Source organism: Aphis gossypii, chromosome 1 (genome assembly GCF_020184175.1).
Source record: "Aphis gossypii isolate Hap1 chromosome 1, ASM2018417v2, whole genome shotgun sequence".
Taxonomy (NCBI): domain Eukaryota; kingdom Metazoa; phylum Arthropoda; class Insecta; order Hemiptera; family Aphididae; genus Aphis; species Aphis gossypii.
Window position 1 is genome coordinate 14,799,055 of NC_065530.1, and position 21,712 is coordinate 14,820,766.

The 21,712-nt window shown below is 32.2% G+C and overlaps 1 protein-coding gene across 1 annotated transcript in view; it reads right to left on the reverse strand.

Annotated features, from left to right (window-relative positions):
• Positions 1-14,611, reverse strand: part of LOC114122564 (dorsal-ventral patterning protein Sog) — a 26,243-nt gene extending 11,632 nt beyond the window's left edge. The window contains exons 1-3 of the mRNA XM_050197151.1: positions 13,926-14,611; positions 3,427-3,530; positions 507-639 (exon numbers count right to left, since the gene is read on the reverse strand). Coding sequence (XP_050053108.1) covers positions 507-639; positions 3,427-3,530; positions 13,926-14,067 — 379 coding nt within the window. The 5' untranslated portion in view covers positions 14,068-14,611. The remainder of the gene's footprint in view (positions 1-506; positions 640-3,426; positions 3,531-13,925) is intronic.
• Positions 14,612-21,712: the final 7,101 nt, after the last annotated feature.

The window sequence follows — 21,712 nt, forward strand, 5'->3', positions numbered from 1 at the left end:
ATATAGGTTCCTAAACATTTATACAATTCATATAATGATATAGTCGTATGGCAATACATGTTCATACATTTATATTGATTATTATTTTATTACTTTTTAAGTTGAATATTAAGTAATGATATTTGTACTAATTATAGGTTGGATTACTACAAAAAACAAACCCATAAAATCTGATTGAAACAAAATAAATCCATGCAAATCGACATTAATCACATAATGTATGTTTTATGGTGATTTTTATTATCATCGACTTTACACTTATTTTTAAGCATAACATGTCTTAAGTACTTTAAATTATACGCAAAAGGCAGAACAAACAATTTACTATCTGCCGTCTACTATATACCTACTACTATTCGATTTAAATAATATTATAAAATACGTTAGATCTATGCACTTAATTATTTTCTTTAATATTCCAACAAATGCTCATTGAATTCCAAATGCGTTCAATATAATATAATATGTAACATGTTATGAAATTAAGTACAAATGAAATATCTTACTGGCATCTTCTCCTGGGCATGATTTGCAACACTTTCCTGGCAATAATATGGGTTCTTCACAATTGGGTTTAGGGCAATCATGTTTTATGTTCCGACATTGCACCCGGCCAATAATTCTTCTTTTCTTTTGAACCTGAATAATGTGTAAAATGATAGATAATTACGGGTTTCATAATTTATTTTATTGATACAAATATAATTTAATTATAGGATGTAGTTTTTATGTATTATGTATAATGCATTAATGTATATAAATATAATATTGTACGCCAGATATTAATCGGGATTCGGATCTTTACAGCTATAGGTATAATAGGTTTATAACTATATATTGTTGTATTATTCATAATACAAAAATAAATAATATGATTTTCGTGTTTCTTTTACTATGTACCACCAAGACACCAGCAATCATACAATTTTCCAAAAAAAAAAAAACGGTTTTTCAAATTAATTCATTCTTCAGTCATATCATTCATTGTATAATGTATATACATTAAGAATATTGTGTGTAAATAACTATTTTGCCGAAAATCAGTATGATGAAATAATAATACCTAATAAATTTAATTATAATATCATACTTGTCTGAAGGTTATTTCGTAATACTAATTATTGTTGTTTTGCCAATACTGACAAATGCGTATTCAAAATACATATTTACCGTCGTCGAGTTGTAAGGATTATAATATTATAGGTTTTTTTATTAATATTTAGTTGAAAACATCGAGAAATCGAGTAGTTGACATTTTAATATTATAGCACTTAAAGAGTATAGCCTGCATGTGGTTATACTACAGAATACTGCAGGCCTTTATTGAATATACCGTGTGTACTGCACTATTGCAGTGTATAAAATATATTTTATTCTATTGTTCGTGCTGTACTATAGTAATTTAAAAAACACATGACTAGGATATGGATTGCAAATATTGTACTCTATATTGTGGAACACAGGAAAGAAAAACAAAAATAAATTATTATAATTTTACGTTTTCTGTTATTAATATATATATAATATAACATAATCATAATAATCATATATATGTATATGTATATATTATGTGCTCGTTTCCCCGTCGGTTATTGCTTATTACTTAGCACTTATACCTGCTACTAAACCTACTTACATAACATGTAAATCGGCTGGTATCTAATAGGAACACGAACTTCTGGCATAATAGCGCATTTATATATATTATAATGCCCGCAGATAATTATTGTAAACATCTATTAAAAACGTACGCGCGAGATCCGATGATTTGTTTTAAAACCGGGCACGAATAAACAAATATTCTACAGCTATATTATTATTATTATTATGGATAATATACAAAAATGTGACTCGGACATAAAGTATGCGGCGAGTGTGCGTGTCATGAGCTTCTTTTTTTAAATTAGCGAAATTATTATTACATACATACATCGTAACGGTCGTCGGTCTTTCCTTTACACAATATTATTATGTATACACACACACACACACATACATACGATATCTTCTCAACGGTGTACGCGGCTTATATTATATTCACACGTATAAACACGTATGACGTTTAGCTGGCACCACTAACCTGTGTAGTGGTAACAGCTACCTGTATTGACCTGTAACGAAATATTAACTGAAATCGATGACTTTATATAAAACGCGGGCGAGGCCCGGTCGAGTACCGTACAGTGGGCACAGGAGTTTGTCCAAAAACCAAACGTCCGCCGTCCGCGTCAAAAGCGTTAAAAGTCTCTCGCGTGCAGTATTCGTGCGGGATCTATATAATATTATATATTATGTGTTATACACCTCGGCCGGCGGTTCTTCTTGTGTGCGGTTTTTTAACGGAATTTTTCTCTCTCGCACACACATAGTACTGTCCACGTCGTACTTTTTTATTTATTTTATTTTTTTTTTTACCGTAAATATATTTTATGCGCGCGCGATGACAGTCACGACGACGCGTGTAATAATGCGCGCGCGTGTGCAATGTGTGCGTATATATTTCTTCTTCTTTTTTTTTTATTTATTTTTTTTATACATATATCGTCGTCGTCGTCGTCGTCGTCGTTATTCACGAACATCAGCTTTCTATATCGGCGGCGGCGGCGGCGGCGGCTTCGATCGATTGTTCTCCTCAGCCGTCGCGCGACGATGGAATGCGTGAATCCGATCTCGTCGATTGTTTGGACGCGCGCGCGCGACACACAATAATTGAACGACGGCGGCAGACGCGATACGCGAGCGCATAATTAGAATAATCTGCGCCAAGCGGTCCGTCGCGGCGGACATCCCGAAAAGCCGTCTGCCTTTTTCCTAAACGCATATTATTATTATTATGTATAGGTACGCCGCGCCCGCCCTCGGGGGCCCCCACACAACCTCATTCCATCGCCAAAACAATGTAACGAATAATAATAATAATAATAATTTATAATTTACACAATATATAATATAATATGCACAAACACACACACACGCACACTATACGGTGACGCCGCCGCCACACCATATTATAATCACTCTATGATGTGAATAATACATTAATGTTTGCAGGTGCCGATATAGGTAAGGTACATTATGTATTCTGCACCGCACCGGTACATTATTATAAACGCGACACGTACACCGTGTACAGAGGTATTTATTTATTTTATTTTATTTTATTTTATTATTATTTTTTTTCATAATGTAATGAGGACGATAATAATAATAAAATAAATACCTCAGTGTAACAAAAAAAAAAAAAAAATCCGTAGGTATATATACGAAAACGTGATTATTTTCATACACGGAGATTTATGCCGGTGACACTATATGCCATGTAGTTATTGTATATATAGGTACATGCGCGCGTTATTGCTATGCTCTTGTTGTTGTTGTTGTTGTTGTTATTATAATAATACTATATAATAAGTGTCGCACACTTACCTGAACGCATTCGCATTTTATACAGTACATGACACCGAAAGGTGGCCCCAAGTCCGCGAACCAAACGGACCCGATTTCTTTGAGCTGTTTGCCAAACTGACATTCTGAAAGTAACAAAAAAAAAAAAATAAATAAATAAAACAAAATATTGACAAAATCAAATTGTTAAAAAAAATAACAATTCTATTATAGAGTAATATATTGTATCATTTGCAAATATATTTTGGAGTTGGGTGGGTATACACTTTACGTAATATGAACTTAATATTATATAAATGTTTTGTTAATCACTATTCTTAGTATTATCTATGCATATAGTATCCACTTTGATTTAATAAACAGTAAAATTTACTTAAATTATACTATAAACTTAGTAAGATTTTTCTTTGTACCTAACTGTTGAAGGTACGACATTTTTCAATACATATACATAATAATACATAATATAATAAATAGGTGGACCATTATTTCTTGTTATCCAGTGTTATTCATAGCTCATTCAACAAAATAAGAAATATAAGCTGAAAAGTCCATTTTAAAAAAGTTGGACAAAAAGTCCAGTTTCAGTTTTTGTGGTCGGGTAAAAAGACCAAAAACACAAAATATTCTATTCAACTTTCATTTATAATTAAATAGATACTACTAAGTATATATTATATAATAAAATATAATTAATATTAATTTTTGTTTTAATAAAATTTAAAAAAATTTATACATTATATATTGTACTATTATATTTTTTTCTATTTTTTATTCTTAAAATTTCGAACCTTTTCTAAAACAGAAATTTTGACCGATTACCTCTTTATCCGTATCAAAAAACTTCATTATTGAAAAAAATTATTTAATTCAGGAAAACTAAATCAAAAATAAAATATAAATCATATTTTTATAAAGATGAATTTAATGTAGAAAAAAATAGAAATAATAGAATAGGTACCAACATTTATATAAACAGACGAGTGGCACTTCAAGTTTTCGTGAACATATATTTTATATAGGTAAATATTATATATTTTCAAACGTGTAACAAATTATTCTTAAGTTATGAATTAAAATGATATATCTTTTAATCGATTATTTAAAGTATATAATAGCATTATATATACATATATACCCATGATGAAATATATTTTTAGTTTAGTTTTATAAACATTTTCTTATGTAATTAATCTATAATTAAAAATCGTGATTGAATAATTATTCTATAACTTTTTTTAACTGTAGTTAAATAGTACCCCAAAATAAATAGTCAAACAAACCCTAAGGCTCCGAAGTTTGGACAAAGAGAAACGCAAACGGTTTCATTGCCACGGTTTTATCCTTATACCTTTATTCGGTAAATTTGTTTTTCCTTAGCTATACAAATCCTTTTCTTCGATTGAGTTAATCCTACTTTTGTGCAGTATATTATTAATTAAACCCAACTACCTGTATTAATTGAAAACATAATTTATTACACCATTACATTTTATAATCTATTATATGGCGTTCGTAACGAGTAATAAATTATATATTATAGTAATGGTCTCTGCTACCGAAGGAGTAGAAGAGATCAATAAAAATAAATGTATATTATTGTGTATCAAACACAACACATATCATGTGCATGGTCTACGGCGTTGCCTGTTATGTTTGTATTTCTACATCTATATTCAATATAGGTGTATAATAATACTATTTGTTATAACTTGTATTGCAGACGAATCGTTTAGGCAAGTCAATTCAAATTCAATTCTTTTGTTGTTAGAATATAATATACTTAATTATAGTACCTCGATGTGTATACACGTTAACAATCTATATTTGAAGCATTATGTGATTTAAATGTATTTACCTACAGACGTATTAATATTTATTTTAATTGATTTAATACAGTGGCGCCGAATCATAAACAGAATTCAGTGAAGTAAGGCAAAATAATTATTAAGAGTTATATACCTACGTATCCACTACCCACAACTATATATTTATATTTCATACATATTTTAATTTATAACCATATTATTATAGGTAGAATGATATTGTGTTTTTATTGAAGATACTGCGGTCATATCAACTGCCACAATTGTGTGGTATTACAACTACAGGTGCATAAAAAGTAATATGCTAAGACTTGATTAATTTTCGAATAATTACAGCTCTAAAAAACGAAAAACCACCCACAATCCTTGAAAATTAATTGAAACAGTGGCTGCTTTACTGTGTGTATATAGTATACTATAGTGTACATTATATTATAATATGGGCATCACATAGATATTTAATACACGACTACCTATCAATAGTATCATGTAAATGTTATAAATGATTTAACACAAGAAACGGTTAATAAAATAAAATATTATGAAAACAATTTAATTTCAGTTTGATTATTATAATTTTATTTGGGTATAGTATGATTTTTAAAAAAGAAAAATTTCCTTAATTTGATAATTATAAAATTCGAATGTAGCAACTCAAAATACCTATATTGTAAAAAACTATAAAAATGATCACTTTTTCAACTAAAAAATAATATATTGATATTTCTATTATAAAATATTTTTAGCTTTTGATTCCCTCAAGAAAAAAACATCAAGCTAGTCAATCAATTCAATTAATAGATAATATATCTACTCTAATAAGGTAAATAGTACAATATTGTGATTTTAAAACTCTTATTTACTCAGATTATTCTAAGGCTTATTTCCGCATACAAACGAACAAACTGAAACATATTCGTATCTACTTGATCTAAAACAAAATTGTAATGGTAAGTTTGTTTAAAATCGGCCCTACGTAAAATTTGCTACACTATGTTATGATCATTTACGAAACTATTGAAATTGTTTCAATGAAAAAGTGTGTACAAAATTTAAAAATAATTTATGAAACAAGTTTTATACTGTGTTTTTTTATACAAATATAGGCTTATATAATAAATTATAATACTCAAGTTCCACGAGTGTTCGCAGAGTACATATAAACAATTAGATGTCTTATAATTGACCCATATTTGTTAGCACTCATCATCAACATATGCTTAATCTATTTTATTTCTGTATTTTATAAGCTTATACTTACCATAGACTAAAAAACTGATTTAATAATTACTATACTATTATCTAGTGGAAAAATAGGATTTAAATTTTTATCTGTTTGATATTTTTAGAATGTTGTTGATGATTATAACAGCTGAACAGCCCCCTTGTTATATCGTGTTTAAGTTATACATGATATTCTCACGTGTTGCGAATGTCATAAATCAATCATAAAATGCCATTTACTTAATCTTGTTTTTCACATATTTAATCACACGCCATGCTTTTAATAGGCGTATAGGTACCTGGTACCTACATCACTATTTTAATATTCATAATATTATGAAAATAATAATGCTAAATTAACCAATTACTATTTAAAATCGAATTATTAAATTATATTAAAATTATTAAGAGTTATTGTGGTGATCAATAGAAAACATCTCAATAGATAAACCACTCGACACGACTACCTATATGTACCTACCAATTACCAAAGTACCAACAAATATCATTCATTATACATCAGTGGATACAATTATAGATGGACAGCAGTTGCACGCCGAGCTTATCGTGGTTTCCAGTACACAAAGAATCACGGGTTCGAGAACTTAACTGGTTCACTATATGCAATACACAGTTGAATATGTTTAAAAGACTTAGTGACGTTGTTCACTAAACATTTTTAAGGCTAAAATCCGACAAGGTTCTAGGCTAACGTGGTTTGACTTGTGATAAACATCACGGCCGAGGCTGTCACCGTATTGTATTTTTTTTTCCTGAGTATAAAGCATGCTATTTCCCGATGTCCGTGATGCGCGTATACTCCTAGTTTTGATATTCGCACAGCTCCTCTGCCCCCGAAAAATCAAAATCATACGAAGCGGCCAGTAATATGTATTTTCTATCTGCTCTATCCTTAGAAATAATTAATATTTTCGAATTTTTTTTTATAAATTTAATGTACGCCATGTCTTACTATAGGTATGTACGTTTAGTATTAACTATACAGAGCACGTATAAATCAGTAAACTTGTGTGTAATCACTTATCAATTATTAGCAGTTGTCTCAAATTGTATCAGTATGTTTTCCTTAAAACGTCTTAAAGTGGTGTCAATAGGAAAACTTCCTTAATGTTTATAATTTATATATATCGTACAGACTAAGACAAAAACCCATCCATACGTAATATGATAAAGCTATGAGCACGCAATATTATATACTTCTAACTTATATGTCTTAGTACATTGTTATGAACGATATTAACAATTTAACTTTTAAAGAATTTGCATTTTGCGAGTTGTGTCTTTGGTTCTGCTTCCGCAATGTAATGAAATTTATGATAAGATATAAGATAACATCTCCTCCCATTAAAAATTACTGGGCCTACCATTAAAATTTACAAATAAATATCAAATATATTATCGTGCATTATTATCTATCGATAATCCGTTTATAATTCTGCTATAATTGTGACACATAAATGCATGGATATAAATTACAATTTGTAATAATACTAATTTATAACGTAACAAAAACATAGAGAATACTGGAAATTGAAATACCTACTTCGTAATGCATAAATATTAGAAGTTTATGTTAATAATTTACTCTAAATGTTTGGAACATCCCGATGTCTTGAACTCAAAAGTAATCAATAAGCTCTCATAAATGAAATGGATCTAAATATGCTGTATTAGGTATATATGTATAGGTTGGTTGATCTAAACAGTCTTGCCTTCAGCAAGCAATCCACGAGCCACGATGTTACTCTATACAGTCTATTACCGTCAACAATACACCATCGACTGTATACAGAATACAAATGTGTACATTGTATACAGGTACACAATAGATGCGTCTTGCGGTCTACCGCGTGTCCGCGTGTACAGTTTAAATTAATGACCGTACCCGAAATGAACTCTAGAATAATAATAATAATCAACGACTCTGCAGTTCGGGTACATAGCGTGTCATATTTAATAATAGCTTATAAGCGAAATACGCCAGTTGGGGTAATCACGGTGGTTGACTGTTTGTACGGTGTATATTATATAATAATAATGCGAAAATTGATTTCGTCCGCTGACCAACAGGTAATCGCACACAAAGGAGAGAAGAAGAATATAATTTTGGGCATCATCGTCATAATGTAATATAATATGATTCGGCGATAAACAGAGTTCGCACACAAACTGAAACAATACGGGTGTTGTGTATATCACGCGTCCAGCGCTGTACCTACTTAGGAATTTACCGCCGGGGGGGGGGGAACTTTTTAGTTTATAAAATCATTTTTCTTATAAAAATTAACTTATACGTAAGTATATTTTTATACGATTCGAAAATGGAAGTTAAACATTTCAAGTTCTCTCCTGGATTGTGACAATTCGGAAAATCCTAATTAGGTAATTAATATCGCTTTTGATTGTTGATACGACTAAGATATAGATTTATATCGCTGCACAACAAATTACAAAATATAGAAATATAATAATCCGGGGCCGCGGACAACCTCTCCCCAAAATACGACCCTTCGTAAACATCATATACGTTTTGTACGTTCAACCGTATTGTACGTTTATCATATTTTTCACATAATATGGGAGGCGGTATACTGCAACTATCGTTTGCAGTTTTTAGGAAAAAAATTTAAAAAAAAAAAATATTATATTCTCGTGATTTAATTTTTTAAAACGTTAATATCTTTATTTTTTTCTCTCATCCCGACGACTACGACGACGACGACGACGATGGACGTATTTATACAAATGATTATTATCGTTGGCGTTCTCATTGTTCGGTGCGCGCGTGTGTGTGTGCAGCCACCAGCCGGCAATGACGTGAAACAGATTGGCGCCGGCCGGCGACTGGAAAACGACGAAGACGGCTGCGGCGACGGCGGCGACGTCGTCGTCGTTTACCCGCCGTTTTTATGCACGCAACAGCTTCTTCGTTCATTCCTTATTTTGGTATGACCGGTTATATACGCACACACACACACGCACTACACATTATAATAATAATATTTTATATATGTATTTATATCATTATGTATTAAAAAAAAAAAAAAAACATTCGGTAAAAAATAGCACCTAATATTATAATGGTATCGTATATATTATTTAAACGGCGTGTCGTACATACCTATAATAATAACAACAACAACCGTTGTTATATTATAATAATAATTGGTTATGCATGCGTCCGGATTTTCGTCTTGTGCACATTATTTTATACGTCCGTCCACCACGTGTACACGAGCGAATAGTGTTTTATTATATTATTATTATAATGGTTTTGAATAATATTTGACGACGACGGTGTACACACGGCTCAGTGAACTTAAAATCGTCATAAAAATGTATATAGTACGAAAAAATAAAATCGTGGCCTATCGCATGTATGTACGCGTGGGCACGGAAAAACGATGTCATTGCGGCAAAGGCCGATTGCTCGCGGGTAAGCAGGCCGCGGCGGCTGGTCCATCCGGAAGACGTCCGTCGCCGGTATGAACACCGTCGTTCAATGCTTTTTCACAATGTGATGTCAAATACTTTGTGCGTACAAACGGTCGGTAGTAAAAGAAGAGGAAACCATTCCGAAAGAGTTTTTGTTTTACTAGGTATGTGCTGATAAAAGCATTTATATTTTTTCGTGTTTCTAAACGCACTTGTCGTGACGGTTATTGTGGGACGACGGACGTGTAATAATACACGACTTATGTATGTATACTCAATATTGTGTTTTTGTAGTTATATTGCATCTCCAACTGATTTCAAGTAAAAGCCCTTTTTAATTTCTTCATATACTTCATCATATCAGTTTAACCGATTTTCGTAGTCATCACTGTATCTTTTCGAGCAAAGTTGCGAGTTGTAATAGTCTTGGTAGCTCATAATAGCCAATAGGTGTAGTAATAATACTTAAATAATGTATAAGTGCCAGTGCAAGAATATAACACTTTAATGATTTTACATCGCATGTTTTTCAGCTATTATATTGTTATTAGTTATTTAAATGCTAAGGTTTTATTGATAAAAAAAAAACTATTTAGACGTAAATTAGCGTACTGAAATGAATAGTAATATTATTAGATATAATTAAGTAGTAGCTTAGTAGCTTAAAATCCATCGGTGATGACTGATTAACGACCAAAAACGAAATTTCCGCTGAAATAAATACATCATCGATTAAATATTTACTATTTACGCTGCAGAGAATATATAGTGCAGCATAATATTATACATCGAATGGATTACAAGTTTATCTAATGACTAATGTTGGTTATGAAGAAGATACCTATACTAATAATTTAAGAATTTCTCAATGGTCTCAATGGTCTGATTATTATAAAATGTAAAAATGTGATACTTCAAATTATATTGCTTTATTGCTCCACGCAAGTATATAATTAAAGTCGACTCAGTCGAGTATTTATTTGGAATGTACGCCAAATTGTTCGGAACATACTGTGGGACACTCTGTGAAATATATGTTGTAGGTGCAAAGTGCGTATCGAAGTCGTTGGCCGCGTCTAGACGCCCAATGCACGATGGACATGTATTATTGTGTGATTACTTGGCAGTTTTACGAGACTACGATGTGTCCTTATATATTATGTATGTACGTATGACAAATGCTCGTATACTATGTATAAATATTAATATTTGAATGTGTATAAAGTGCGGACCAAAGCGATTTATTATTTTTGGATGGATATTAGTGAAGGAGAACTGCTAATTTGACTGTTTAGTATGACTTCGTGTTTACTATATACACGTTTGAACTGAATTAACGGGAATGTTATTTACCTACCTATTAGTTAGCTTGCAATCATTTTGACGTTAAAATAAGAGTAATATTTATTTTTTACAAATTATAAATCACATGAATCATACTTAAAAGAATCTGTTACATTTTATGACAAAGCATTTTATAACCTTATGGCTTGATAGTATTTAAAATTTGATTGATTATTAGAATTATTATTCATTTTCGCATACGTAATCATATGACTTGTAACAAAATTATGAACTAATACAATTTTTAAAAATATTCGATTATATTGATATACAGATTGCACTTTACCATACGGCATATACCCTATTACCTAATTAACAGTAAACTGCTGTGGTTGATATCGTAAACTAAAATAGGTATATGACTGTATGTCACACTATTCATACTAATATGAATTATTATCTATTTAATATAGTAATAACTAATAAGTATATTACAATATTCTCGTTTTAATCATGTAAATTAAATTACAATCAAAACGTTTTTTTATTGTTATTTTGAATATTCAAAATACTAAACACTATTATTTTACTTAAACTAAATAAATATTGAAAAATGTCAATTCAATAATCAATTTAATTTTTTGAGCATTTTATTGCTGATATCTAAGTAAATGTATACATTCTGTTTAATTAAAATAGTAGGTGGGTACCTATGTGTGTTATATAATTTGTATTAAGGACTATCTAATAATAATGTCTATGCAATAAGATAAATTCAAATTAATTAAGAAATAATAATATAATTTTTATATTTATTTAGATAAAGCTGGAAGATTTTTTTTTAATAACTATTCTTCAATTAGATATTGAAGAGCATGTATAACATACTTTGTAAATTGACACATTTAAAAAAATTTTAAATTCAATTTTATTGAATTACTTGCTTTAAATAATGTTATTTTATATTGATTTTAAACAGATTGTTAATAATAAATTATTTTTTGGTACATCATATTATATTAATTTTTTCAATATTTATATACGCATTTTAAATCTGAATACATTATAACAACATGTTTATACTTTATTTTTGCATACGATGTCGGTCAATACGTTTACAATATAAATTTTTTTTTTAATTAATTAACTATGCTTTCCTAGTTTTTGCATCCTGTAAACGAACCATATAGAATATATTGATACATATTTTTATGTATTTATGTTATTATTAAAACGCCAACCTAAGTTCTTATTTTTTCTGAATATCTTGTACTGGTTATCATGAAAATATAAAATAATTTAATTTTCTTTTTTACTTAGAAATTGAAGTTTGACAAATTAAGTCTATTTTACTTTTGTCCTAAAAAAAAAAAAAAAAAATCAAAAAATAACTGTTCTCTTCTATTTTAAAGTTTGAACAATTCATTCACATTTAATACATAGAAAGTAGAAACCATTAAAATGTAAAACAATAATTCCGAGTATTATAATATATTATCTTTACGGCTTAATGTTATATAATAATATTACGTATATTTAATCAGATTATTTTTAATTTTTGTATTGTTTGAAGTTTGAAGTCCTAATTTACGAAAATACACCAACGCACGCTCTTTTGCGGTATAGATAAAATATTTAAATAAACGATACAGGTATAACGTACGTTCGTGTATGTTGGTTCTAGCCGTCGTCGAGACGCGTAAGTAAGAAGCCACGCAAATCGTTCATGTGAAACGCGTTATAATTTTCTCCGGAAAACAAAAAATAATAGTTGAAAATAAAAGATGATAACGCCTATTAATACAATATCATTATACAGTCGTTTTGAGAAATCTGTATTTTTCACGATTCCAATCGAAGAGTACGCAGATCAACTCTTGCACGCGAGTACCTATATAATAATCGTATACATACGTTTTAGGTGGTGTGTACGTAAAGAATATTATAATAATATAAAGATTCTGGACGAGAGCGCGGGTTATGGACGTGTGCACACGTGCGGCTCGGAGGATAACATCGCGTCGAACACAATGCACCGTGTGGGCACGAAATGCATTTAGAGAGAAAACACCTATAAATATCATCATATATTATAACGACGACGCGTCGTATTATAATAGTCACCGACGCAATGCTGCGAGGGCAGAGCCGCTGAGGACGTGCATAGAGATAAGGCGTAAATAGAGGTAAACAGACAAGTATTGTTTTTACATAACATCGTACACAAATAATGTTTAATATATACATGTGTGTATATATATATATATTATATATGCATGTACGGATATATTTTAAACTTAATAATAATAATATTATAATTTATAATATACGCGTTGTACACCTATATTATAACAGTGTAGAGATACGCACACGGTGATAATAAACGCTAAAAATAAAATCGGAACGAATAAATTGCGATAGCCCCGGGGACGACGACGAGGGAGGCGCATATTTGTAAAAATGCCAAAAAATCGGTTTACGAAAACAACGACCGGCTCTTTTATCGGCCGGCAGCGACGCGTGTCAGATGTATATAAGTAAAAGGCGGGAAAGACGACTCGCGCTTATTCCTATATAACACAATTTTTTATAATATTGTTTTAATAATATATATTATTATTTTGATATTATCAATTTTTTTTTGTAAATTTTTAAATTCGAGTAGGCGAATCGGTGGACCGGGAAAGACAGAGATAGAGAGGGGGGTCGATTGGTCGGTATTATAAGTACCTGTCACCCTGTACGGCGGTTTCTTGGGCAAAGCGATGTCTTCGAGCAGTGGCGATTGTTTCCGGGCTGCAAGCGCGGCTGTCGCCAGAGCGGTCGCTAGAACGACGCACAAAACGGCGGCGGTGCACTTGCGGACGGCCATCGTGGTGCCGGTGACCGGGAAAGCTCAAAGCTGCGGACGGCGGCCGGTCACTACGACGCGCGACGGTAGTGTCTGACTGCTATGAATTATCTTTCGGTTTTTTTCCGACTATACTAATATTTTTTATTCGGTTTTCCCGACACTACGTGCTACCGGCGGCCGCACGGTGCAGGCGGGCGCGCGTCCCGTCGTCGGGGGCGGACGAAGACGTCATGACGTTTTTATTGTTATTTCGTAATCCGTTCGTAAAAAAAAAAAAAAATATGATTTACGCGAATAGGGGTACACAGATGTGGGGAGGGCGGACGTACGGTGGACACGATGACTTCTGCAGTGAATCGTATATATCGATAACTGCGATTTTAAATCGGACGTTATCGTCGGGTAACGATATCCTATTATTCGAAAAAAAAAAACACGCGGCCGCGGGCGCGCGGAAATTATAATATAATATATTCGGACGGCGGCGGCGAAGACGCAACACTTCGGAACACGTGCGAGGCGAACGCGTACGGATAGCACACTGCCGACCGTCGCCGTAGCGCAACACACGTACTATACCATAATAATATATAATATATATATTATATGAGAGTGCTACGTTTATTATGGTGTGCACGGCGGCGGCGGCGGCGGCGGTGCGTGTATAATACGCGCACTCGCACACACCGGCCGCCGCCGCCGCCGCAGCCGCCGCCCGGTGGTGCAGACGGCGGCCGTCACGCGGGGCCATTTATATTTTCTACCCGCCGTCGACGACGCCGCCACAGCCGCCGCCGCCGCGCCGCCGCCGACGTCGTCGCCAGAACGACGAGCCCAGCGGCGGCGGCGGCGAGAAAAACGTGGGCCGCGGGATTTGACGCCACGGCGGCGGCGGCGGCGGCGGCGGACTAATATTATTTACTAGCGACGATTAATTATCGGGTTCGGTCGCGCACGCGCGCGCCACGGCCGCCGTCTGTGAAACGACGTGCACGCGCGCGAGAGGAGACGCCGTACCCGCCTTTGCCGATCCCCTGGCGCCCGCTAACGTGTGTCGCCGGACTGCCGCCGCCGCAGTGGTCGACGAGTGACGAGCGGCGGACTCGGCGTAGAGAGGGCAGGACCCGACCGCGGGTACCGGAGGAGTCCTAAGACCGCAAATCACGTCAAATCCTGCGGCTGCGGCGTGTCGAGCTTTTTGGCGCGATCGCGCGTGCTCCGCGTAAAACCGTCCGAATTCGGATCGCCCCTTTTCCGGGGGAGGTATTACAGTCCAGCGCCCGCGCGACACGCGCGATTCCATTCGCGGTGTCGTATTTACCGCAGCGACGATATTATGACAAGCACTGCCCCCGGGCACGACCCTCGATTCCGCCTCCGCCGCAGACAATAAATGTGTGTTTTTTGATTCGTGATTTCTTGATTTCCGTTTCGTATTTACTGCTACTAACCGTGACACTGTATAATATACCTATAGCTGATAATGTATATATATTTTGTATAAAATCATAGTACGTTTCATATACGTTTCGCATATTTTTTCATGTTTATAAATATTCATTAAAACATTAAAAATATGGGACTCTGAAAATATAGTATAAATATAAATGTATATAATCTTATAAGTAAAAAACATATGAATAGATACTAATATTGTTTTTAAAGGTGAATCGTAAACGTTTGAAATATAACTATATAGATTATTTTCAAGACTATTGAACGTTAGTATACTACACGCGTCAGTACATTTTAATTAACTAACTGATAAAGGTATCTTTAAAGTGTGCTAATAAATATTAATATAAAAAGGTACTTTTGAAATATAAAATATAATAATGTAGAAATAAGGTATCTTTGGAGTACCTATACATAGAAAGTAATAATTTAAAAAAGGTAGCTTTGGAATATAATGTAACGGGTGAACCACCTGGGTTTCATCCCCCAAGCTCATCCCTGTTTACAAATAGACCTACCTATTGATTGTTAATTAAAAATAATATTTTATTTCAAGGAGGAAGAGGTTTAAGTTTTAACTTATAGATTACTATTATATAATGGATATACATGAGATAATATGATCATATTTATTATATACATATACACTTTCCGCACATTATTATCTAACTATAATATTATTTATAATAAACACTGTTGGTACTTATTATTGTATTAATATAGTACCTATGTGTAAAGTGTAGGAAATATTTTATACTATAGAAAAGTGCAATATAATGTATAAGATAGGCTGAGCACACTTTAGTACTAAGTGTATGTACGTTAATGCTTATAATTTAGGTACATAATATGTCATCTATAAACAGTAAACAAATTAATCCGTTTATAGATATTGTACATTTTATTTTTATTATAAATAAATATAGGCAATGCTATATAAATATTTAAAATATAATGTATCGCTTAAGTAGGTATAGAATAATTATTTTATGGAGCTAGATAAGTTTTGTTCTCGTGTGTAATTATGCTTATTATAAATTATAATGATAAATGTTGACGGTGCAAAAAAAGTGTTAAAATAAATACATTTTAATATTACTAAAATACCGAATGCAAGCCAAAAGTACGTGTACCAAATATATGTATATATATATTATAAAATAAAGAAATTACAATTTTTAAAAATAAAATGAAATGAGAGCCAATTTATTTTTATATATTTGTGATTACAACTTCATTTAAAGTTGAAGTAAATAAAATAAAACGTAGATATATAAACGTATATACAATTTAAAATGTAGACAAATTTAAACTTTAGACGCCATTGCATTTAAAATAAACAGCATATTTAATTATCTAGCTTATAGTGCTAATATTATATACTATATGAGCTTATAAAATATTTACTTGCAGCGTGCACTTAAATCTTTTAAAAAGTATTAGTAATGCAAACAAAATAAAAATGTAATAATAATTATACGTATTTCTGAAGTTTTATTGCATACTGCCGTACTACAGTGTAGTATTACTTCACCTCAAATGTATTTGCAGAATTTATGTATATCTTAAAATATTCTAGACGTGTATAGTTGTACGACGATGATTACCGTTTTAAACAATTCAGTAGGCTGCTTAACTTTAAAAGTTTAAAAGCACATTGGGGATTCAATAATATTTTCAATGAGATTTAAACTAAAAACAGCCAGTGACACCGATGTCAGTTTCAAATGGTATTCCATACAAAAATAAAACCTGTGATAGAGGTACTAGTAAATCAGAAACATTTTACACTAAAATACAGGACAAATTGTATGTACTTTAAGTAAATATATCCAACAATATCTATAACTCGTGTACCTATATATCCTACTGACTATTATTATCCGTTGGACATCAACCGCCTAAAAAAGGTATTGTATCCGTATACGTATGTACTATGCCACTATGCATAGTAATGATTGGTGCCACTGAACAGCTGATAGAACACAGTAATTTTATAACGAACTCGGATTGTAAGTACTTATAAAATAATATAATATATATAATATATATATATATGTATCAATAAATTAAATGATGGAAATATGGAACGATTAACATGAACTGTATATGCGATGTAACTACCGTGATATACTCGTCCGATCACAAAGTCGAATAAATTTAATTTCATCTCATTATTAATGTTTCAGTGCTCTATTAACTCATTTTCAAAACGGGCGTCTGTTGTGGTTGGTATTTTGGAAAAAAGCCAATACATAGCTCTAGTATGTATTAAATAATATTATTTACTATGATCAATCCTATTTCTACGTTATTGAATAACGTGTTTCCACATAAATTCATATATGTATTGTAAACACATTCTACACTCGACGGAGATTCGATTATATTATGAATTTTAAATATTTTGGCAATGTACGAATTATAACAGATTCGTCAGCCATATGCGCGCTCTGAGTATATACCCACACACACACACACGCACATATTTTACACGTATAAATATTATTCTATTATGCACTCTTCTGCTGCTGCTGCTGCTGCTGCAGCAGATGTGGATATTTGTAATCTCGACCATTTGGCGAGTACAGCATATACCCGCGAGATGCGTGCCATCATCACTCGCGCGCGTATATATAAATCGAAGAAAAACAAACAACGAAAATATGCAATGGCATGCGAAAACTCGCGGGGGGGCTGAAAGGGGGCATTACGAGAGTACAATACACATAATAGGAAGCGAAAAAACGAACGAAGGATCACACGTCGATCGTATAATAATAATAATAATATATCATCTCATATATATTATATTATATTATATTTTAGGCGCCGCCCCATCGCGCGCGCGCTGCGTGTGCACAAGTGCATTTCTATATTATGTTATTTTACCCGTCTCGGCTATTGAACTATTCGCGTTGTGCGCAGGACGACGAGGATCGCGTCCACCGGACACACCCGAGGCTGCAGGATCTCCGGCGGCCGGTGGTGACGCCGTCGCGTACATAATGCGTGTGTATGTGTGTGCATTGTACCGACCAAACGTGTTGCGGGGGCGTCATTTGTGTGTGTGTGTGTATTTATGGCGTGTACGAGAGATGATGATAATAATAATAATATAATAATAATAATATCACGTCTTCGTCTGCTGCAGCGCACCGGAGTATGTGTGGTGTACACGAACGGAACGTGACCGGACCCTACGGCACGGGATTAAAACGCTCCGCGTGCGTCCGCCGGACGGCCGCCCGTCGTCGACGCCTGCTGCACTGTCGCCACGGTAATCGCTGCAACCGCCGCGCCGCACGGTCAGCGTCTCTCCTGCAGATACATAATATTATTATATATAGTGTGTGTGTGTGTGTAGTCATAATATTTTACGTGAAATAACATAATAATAATAATAATAATGTACGGACGCACAAGCTCTTGACTCGAGAGACACGAGACGGATTTACAATATAATAATATCATAGTTGCTGCAGGACTTACCATATCTATTACTATATACGTTTTACGAAATACAAACTGCTGCAACTGCAGTGCGCGGTAAATGCACAAGATATATGCGCCTGTATGCGCGATGCACATCAAAATAATATATATATACAGATAAATGTCAATATTATGTATACACGCGCTGCATTAGAGCGTACCTGCAGATCTATGACTCGAATGTGAAGAGAAACGTAATAAGACGTATTCGACTATTCGAGGTGTTATGATACAAAAGTATTCTTTATAGATGGAAAATGTTCGTTACTCTCATTTTAAAGAAATTACACGTCTATATTTACCTTTATTATACAATACTTATGGGATAATAGTTTATGTTATTGTGAAACATATATAGTTTAGTATTTCCTAGGTATATTTTTAGCCTATATAAAAAATAATAATATTGTTGAAAAATAATTATGAGCATTTTTTTTAATCATGCCTTTCATAGTAAATGTGTTATATATATATAATCGTATATAATCCTACATACGTGTTTATCATAATGAACACCTTTAAATATAAAATTATATAATATTAATTTATTATTACTATTATTTGACTTTAATAAGTTGGTTCCTCAACTCCCAATTAAATATTAGAAATTATCAAATTATAATATAATTAATGATCTCTGATTAGGCTGGTGATATAAATTATAGTTTGGAAAAAACCGTTTAATTTACAAATACAGTATATTCTGTTAGCTATATGTTCTTTTACTTTTAAGTTTTAAGTGACTAATATGGAAATATCTAAGTATAAACCGTCGATATAGCAACTGTTCTCAGAGTTAAATACAAGTCTTTGAGTAACAGAAATTTGAATTTGAGCGAATACACTGTACCCGAGTGGCCCAGTACTTACTTGTGGTGGAGTAGGAAATAATAATATACGTTACAATAAAATAAGTATTTATTATGTTCAATGCCATTATTTATGCTCTACCGCACAAAAGTTAATGAACCACTGAGCGTTTAGTACATACATACATTTATATCGTTCGTATTTCATGTTATACGAAAAATAGTGGAAATTATACGGATGACCTAATGTTAATGAGCAATATGAGCATCTCCGAATTAAGACTATATATAATAACGATGTTAATTGAACCCACGACACGCCACACGCGTATCCATATAGTCATAGTATATAATATACTATAATATATATATACTTATTACTTTGTTTGATTTGTATGTAAGAATCGTCGTGTTGCAATTATAACATATATTATTTTATATTTGTTCGTATAATATCATTTATATAATCGTCCAGTCGGCAGTGATCGACAATTACGTTTCTGTGTACTTATTATAATATTATATTAATATATATTATCATAATATTGCGTGTTCTCTGTGTATAAAATAGTAAATGCTATAAATGAATATTCATATAATATTATATTGTACAATAATGCGGAAAATACGTGCGATAAGAAACGATTGCGATTTTCAACGCGCAGTTGTTGCGGTTAGGATTATTTCATAAGATACCTTTATAATATTATATCTACACTCGAAGAATTGTTCATCGAGGTCCATTATGCTTCAATGGCGCCAGCGAGTACCCAATGTTTAAAGGTGTCGTGAAACGTGTTATTTTTGCGATTCGGCTATCATTAAACATTTTATTATACCGGCTTTTCAGTTCTTATATTGTTTGGTATTCAAACATTTTAAACCTTTCCAGTAAGCCTGCTGTGACTCGGGATAAAAACTATTTATTTTTTTCGTAAAACTAAAATAATTTAATAATTTTTGTCTTTGGCATACTTACATAGTGACAATGATAATGTCATATGCTAATCAAACAACAAAGAATGTTTTGGGATAAATCAAGTTCTATTAAAAACGTTATTAAGAATATTAAAAATTATGTGTTTTTTTTAGCTAATTAAACAGTTTTAACTTTAAAGTTTAAAATAAAAATCACATACCTACTTACAATACAATTAAAAGTTGTGTTATATTTTTATCAGTTTCTGAATTTTAAATTTAGATACAGACGTTTCTAGTTAAAACATAATAATAGTTTTTAATCACGGAATAATGTCAGAACTTGAAGAGATATACAATTTAAAAACAAATATTTTTCACATAATTAATTGTCACCTTTAAATAATTTAACTATGATTTTTTCATTAATCATCTATCCTCATGAGTTTTTAGGTATACACAAATGTCAAATAATGGTCATCACATATTAGACTGTTGGATGTATGCAGTAGACCCTACAGTTTTGACTATTTTGGGTAGTCAATTAGGCGAATGCCATATTGCCATGTAATATAATTTCATTATATTTAATTTAAATATACCGTTATTATTAAAGTCTACAAATCACTAAACTTTATTTTAGTAGGACTTTAGATTTCTGTATGTTTCAAGCGTTTATACCCTCAATTGATGATTCTGGACTCGGAATAGTTTTTTGTATTTTATTGAATGCAAACTTTAGAGGATAAAGGGTAGGTAATATTTATTTTTTTCTCAAACGCGAGTAACAGATAAAATGCATTTGTGTAAAATTGTTTTTTATGATTTATCTTAAAGTAAAATGATCTATTATAAAAGTTTAAAGGATAATATTTTCAAGTGTAGTGTAGTTATAGTTACGATTCGTAATTGCCGGTTAACGATTACGGATCTATAGTGTTTACCTAAATACCATATTATAATTATACTATATACATTGCGTTTGC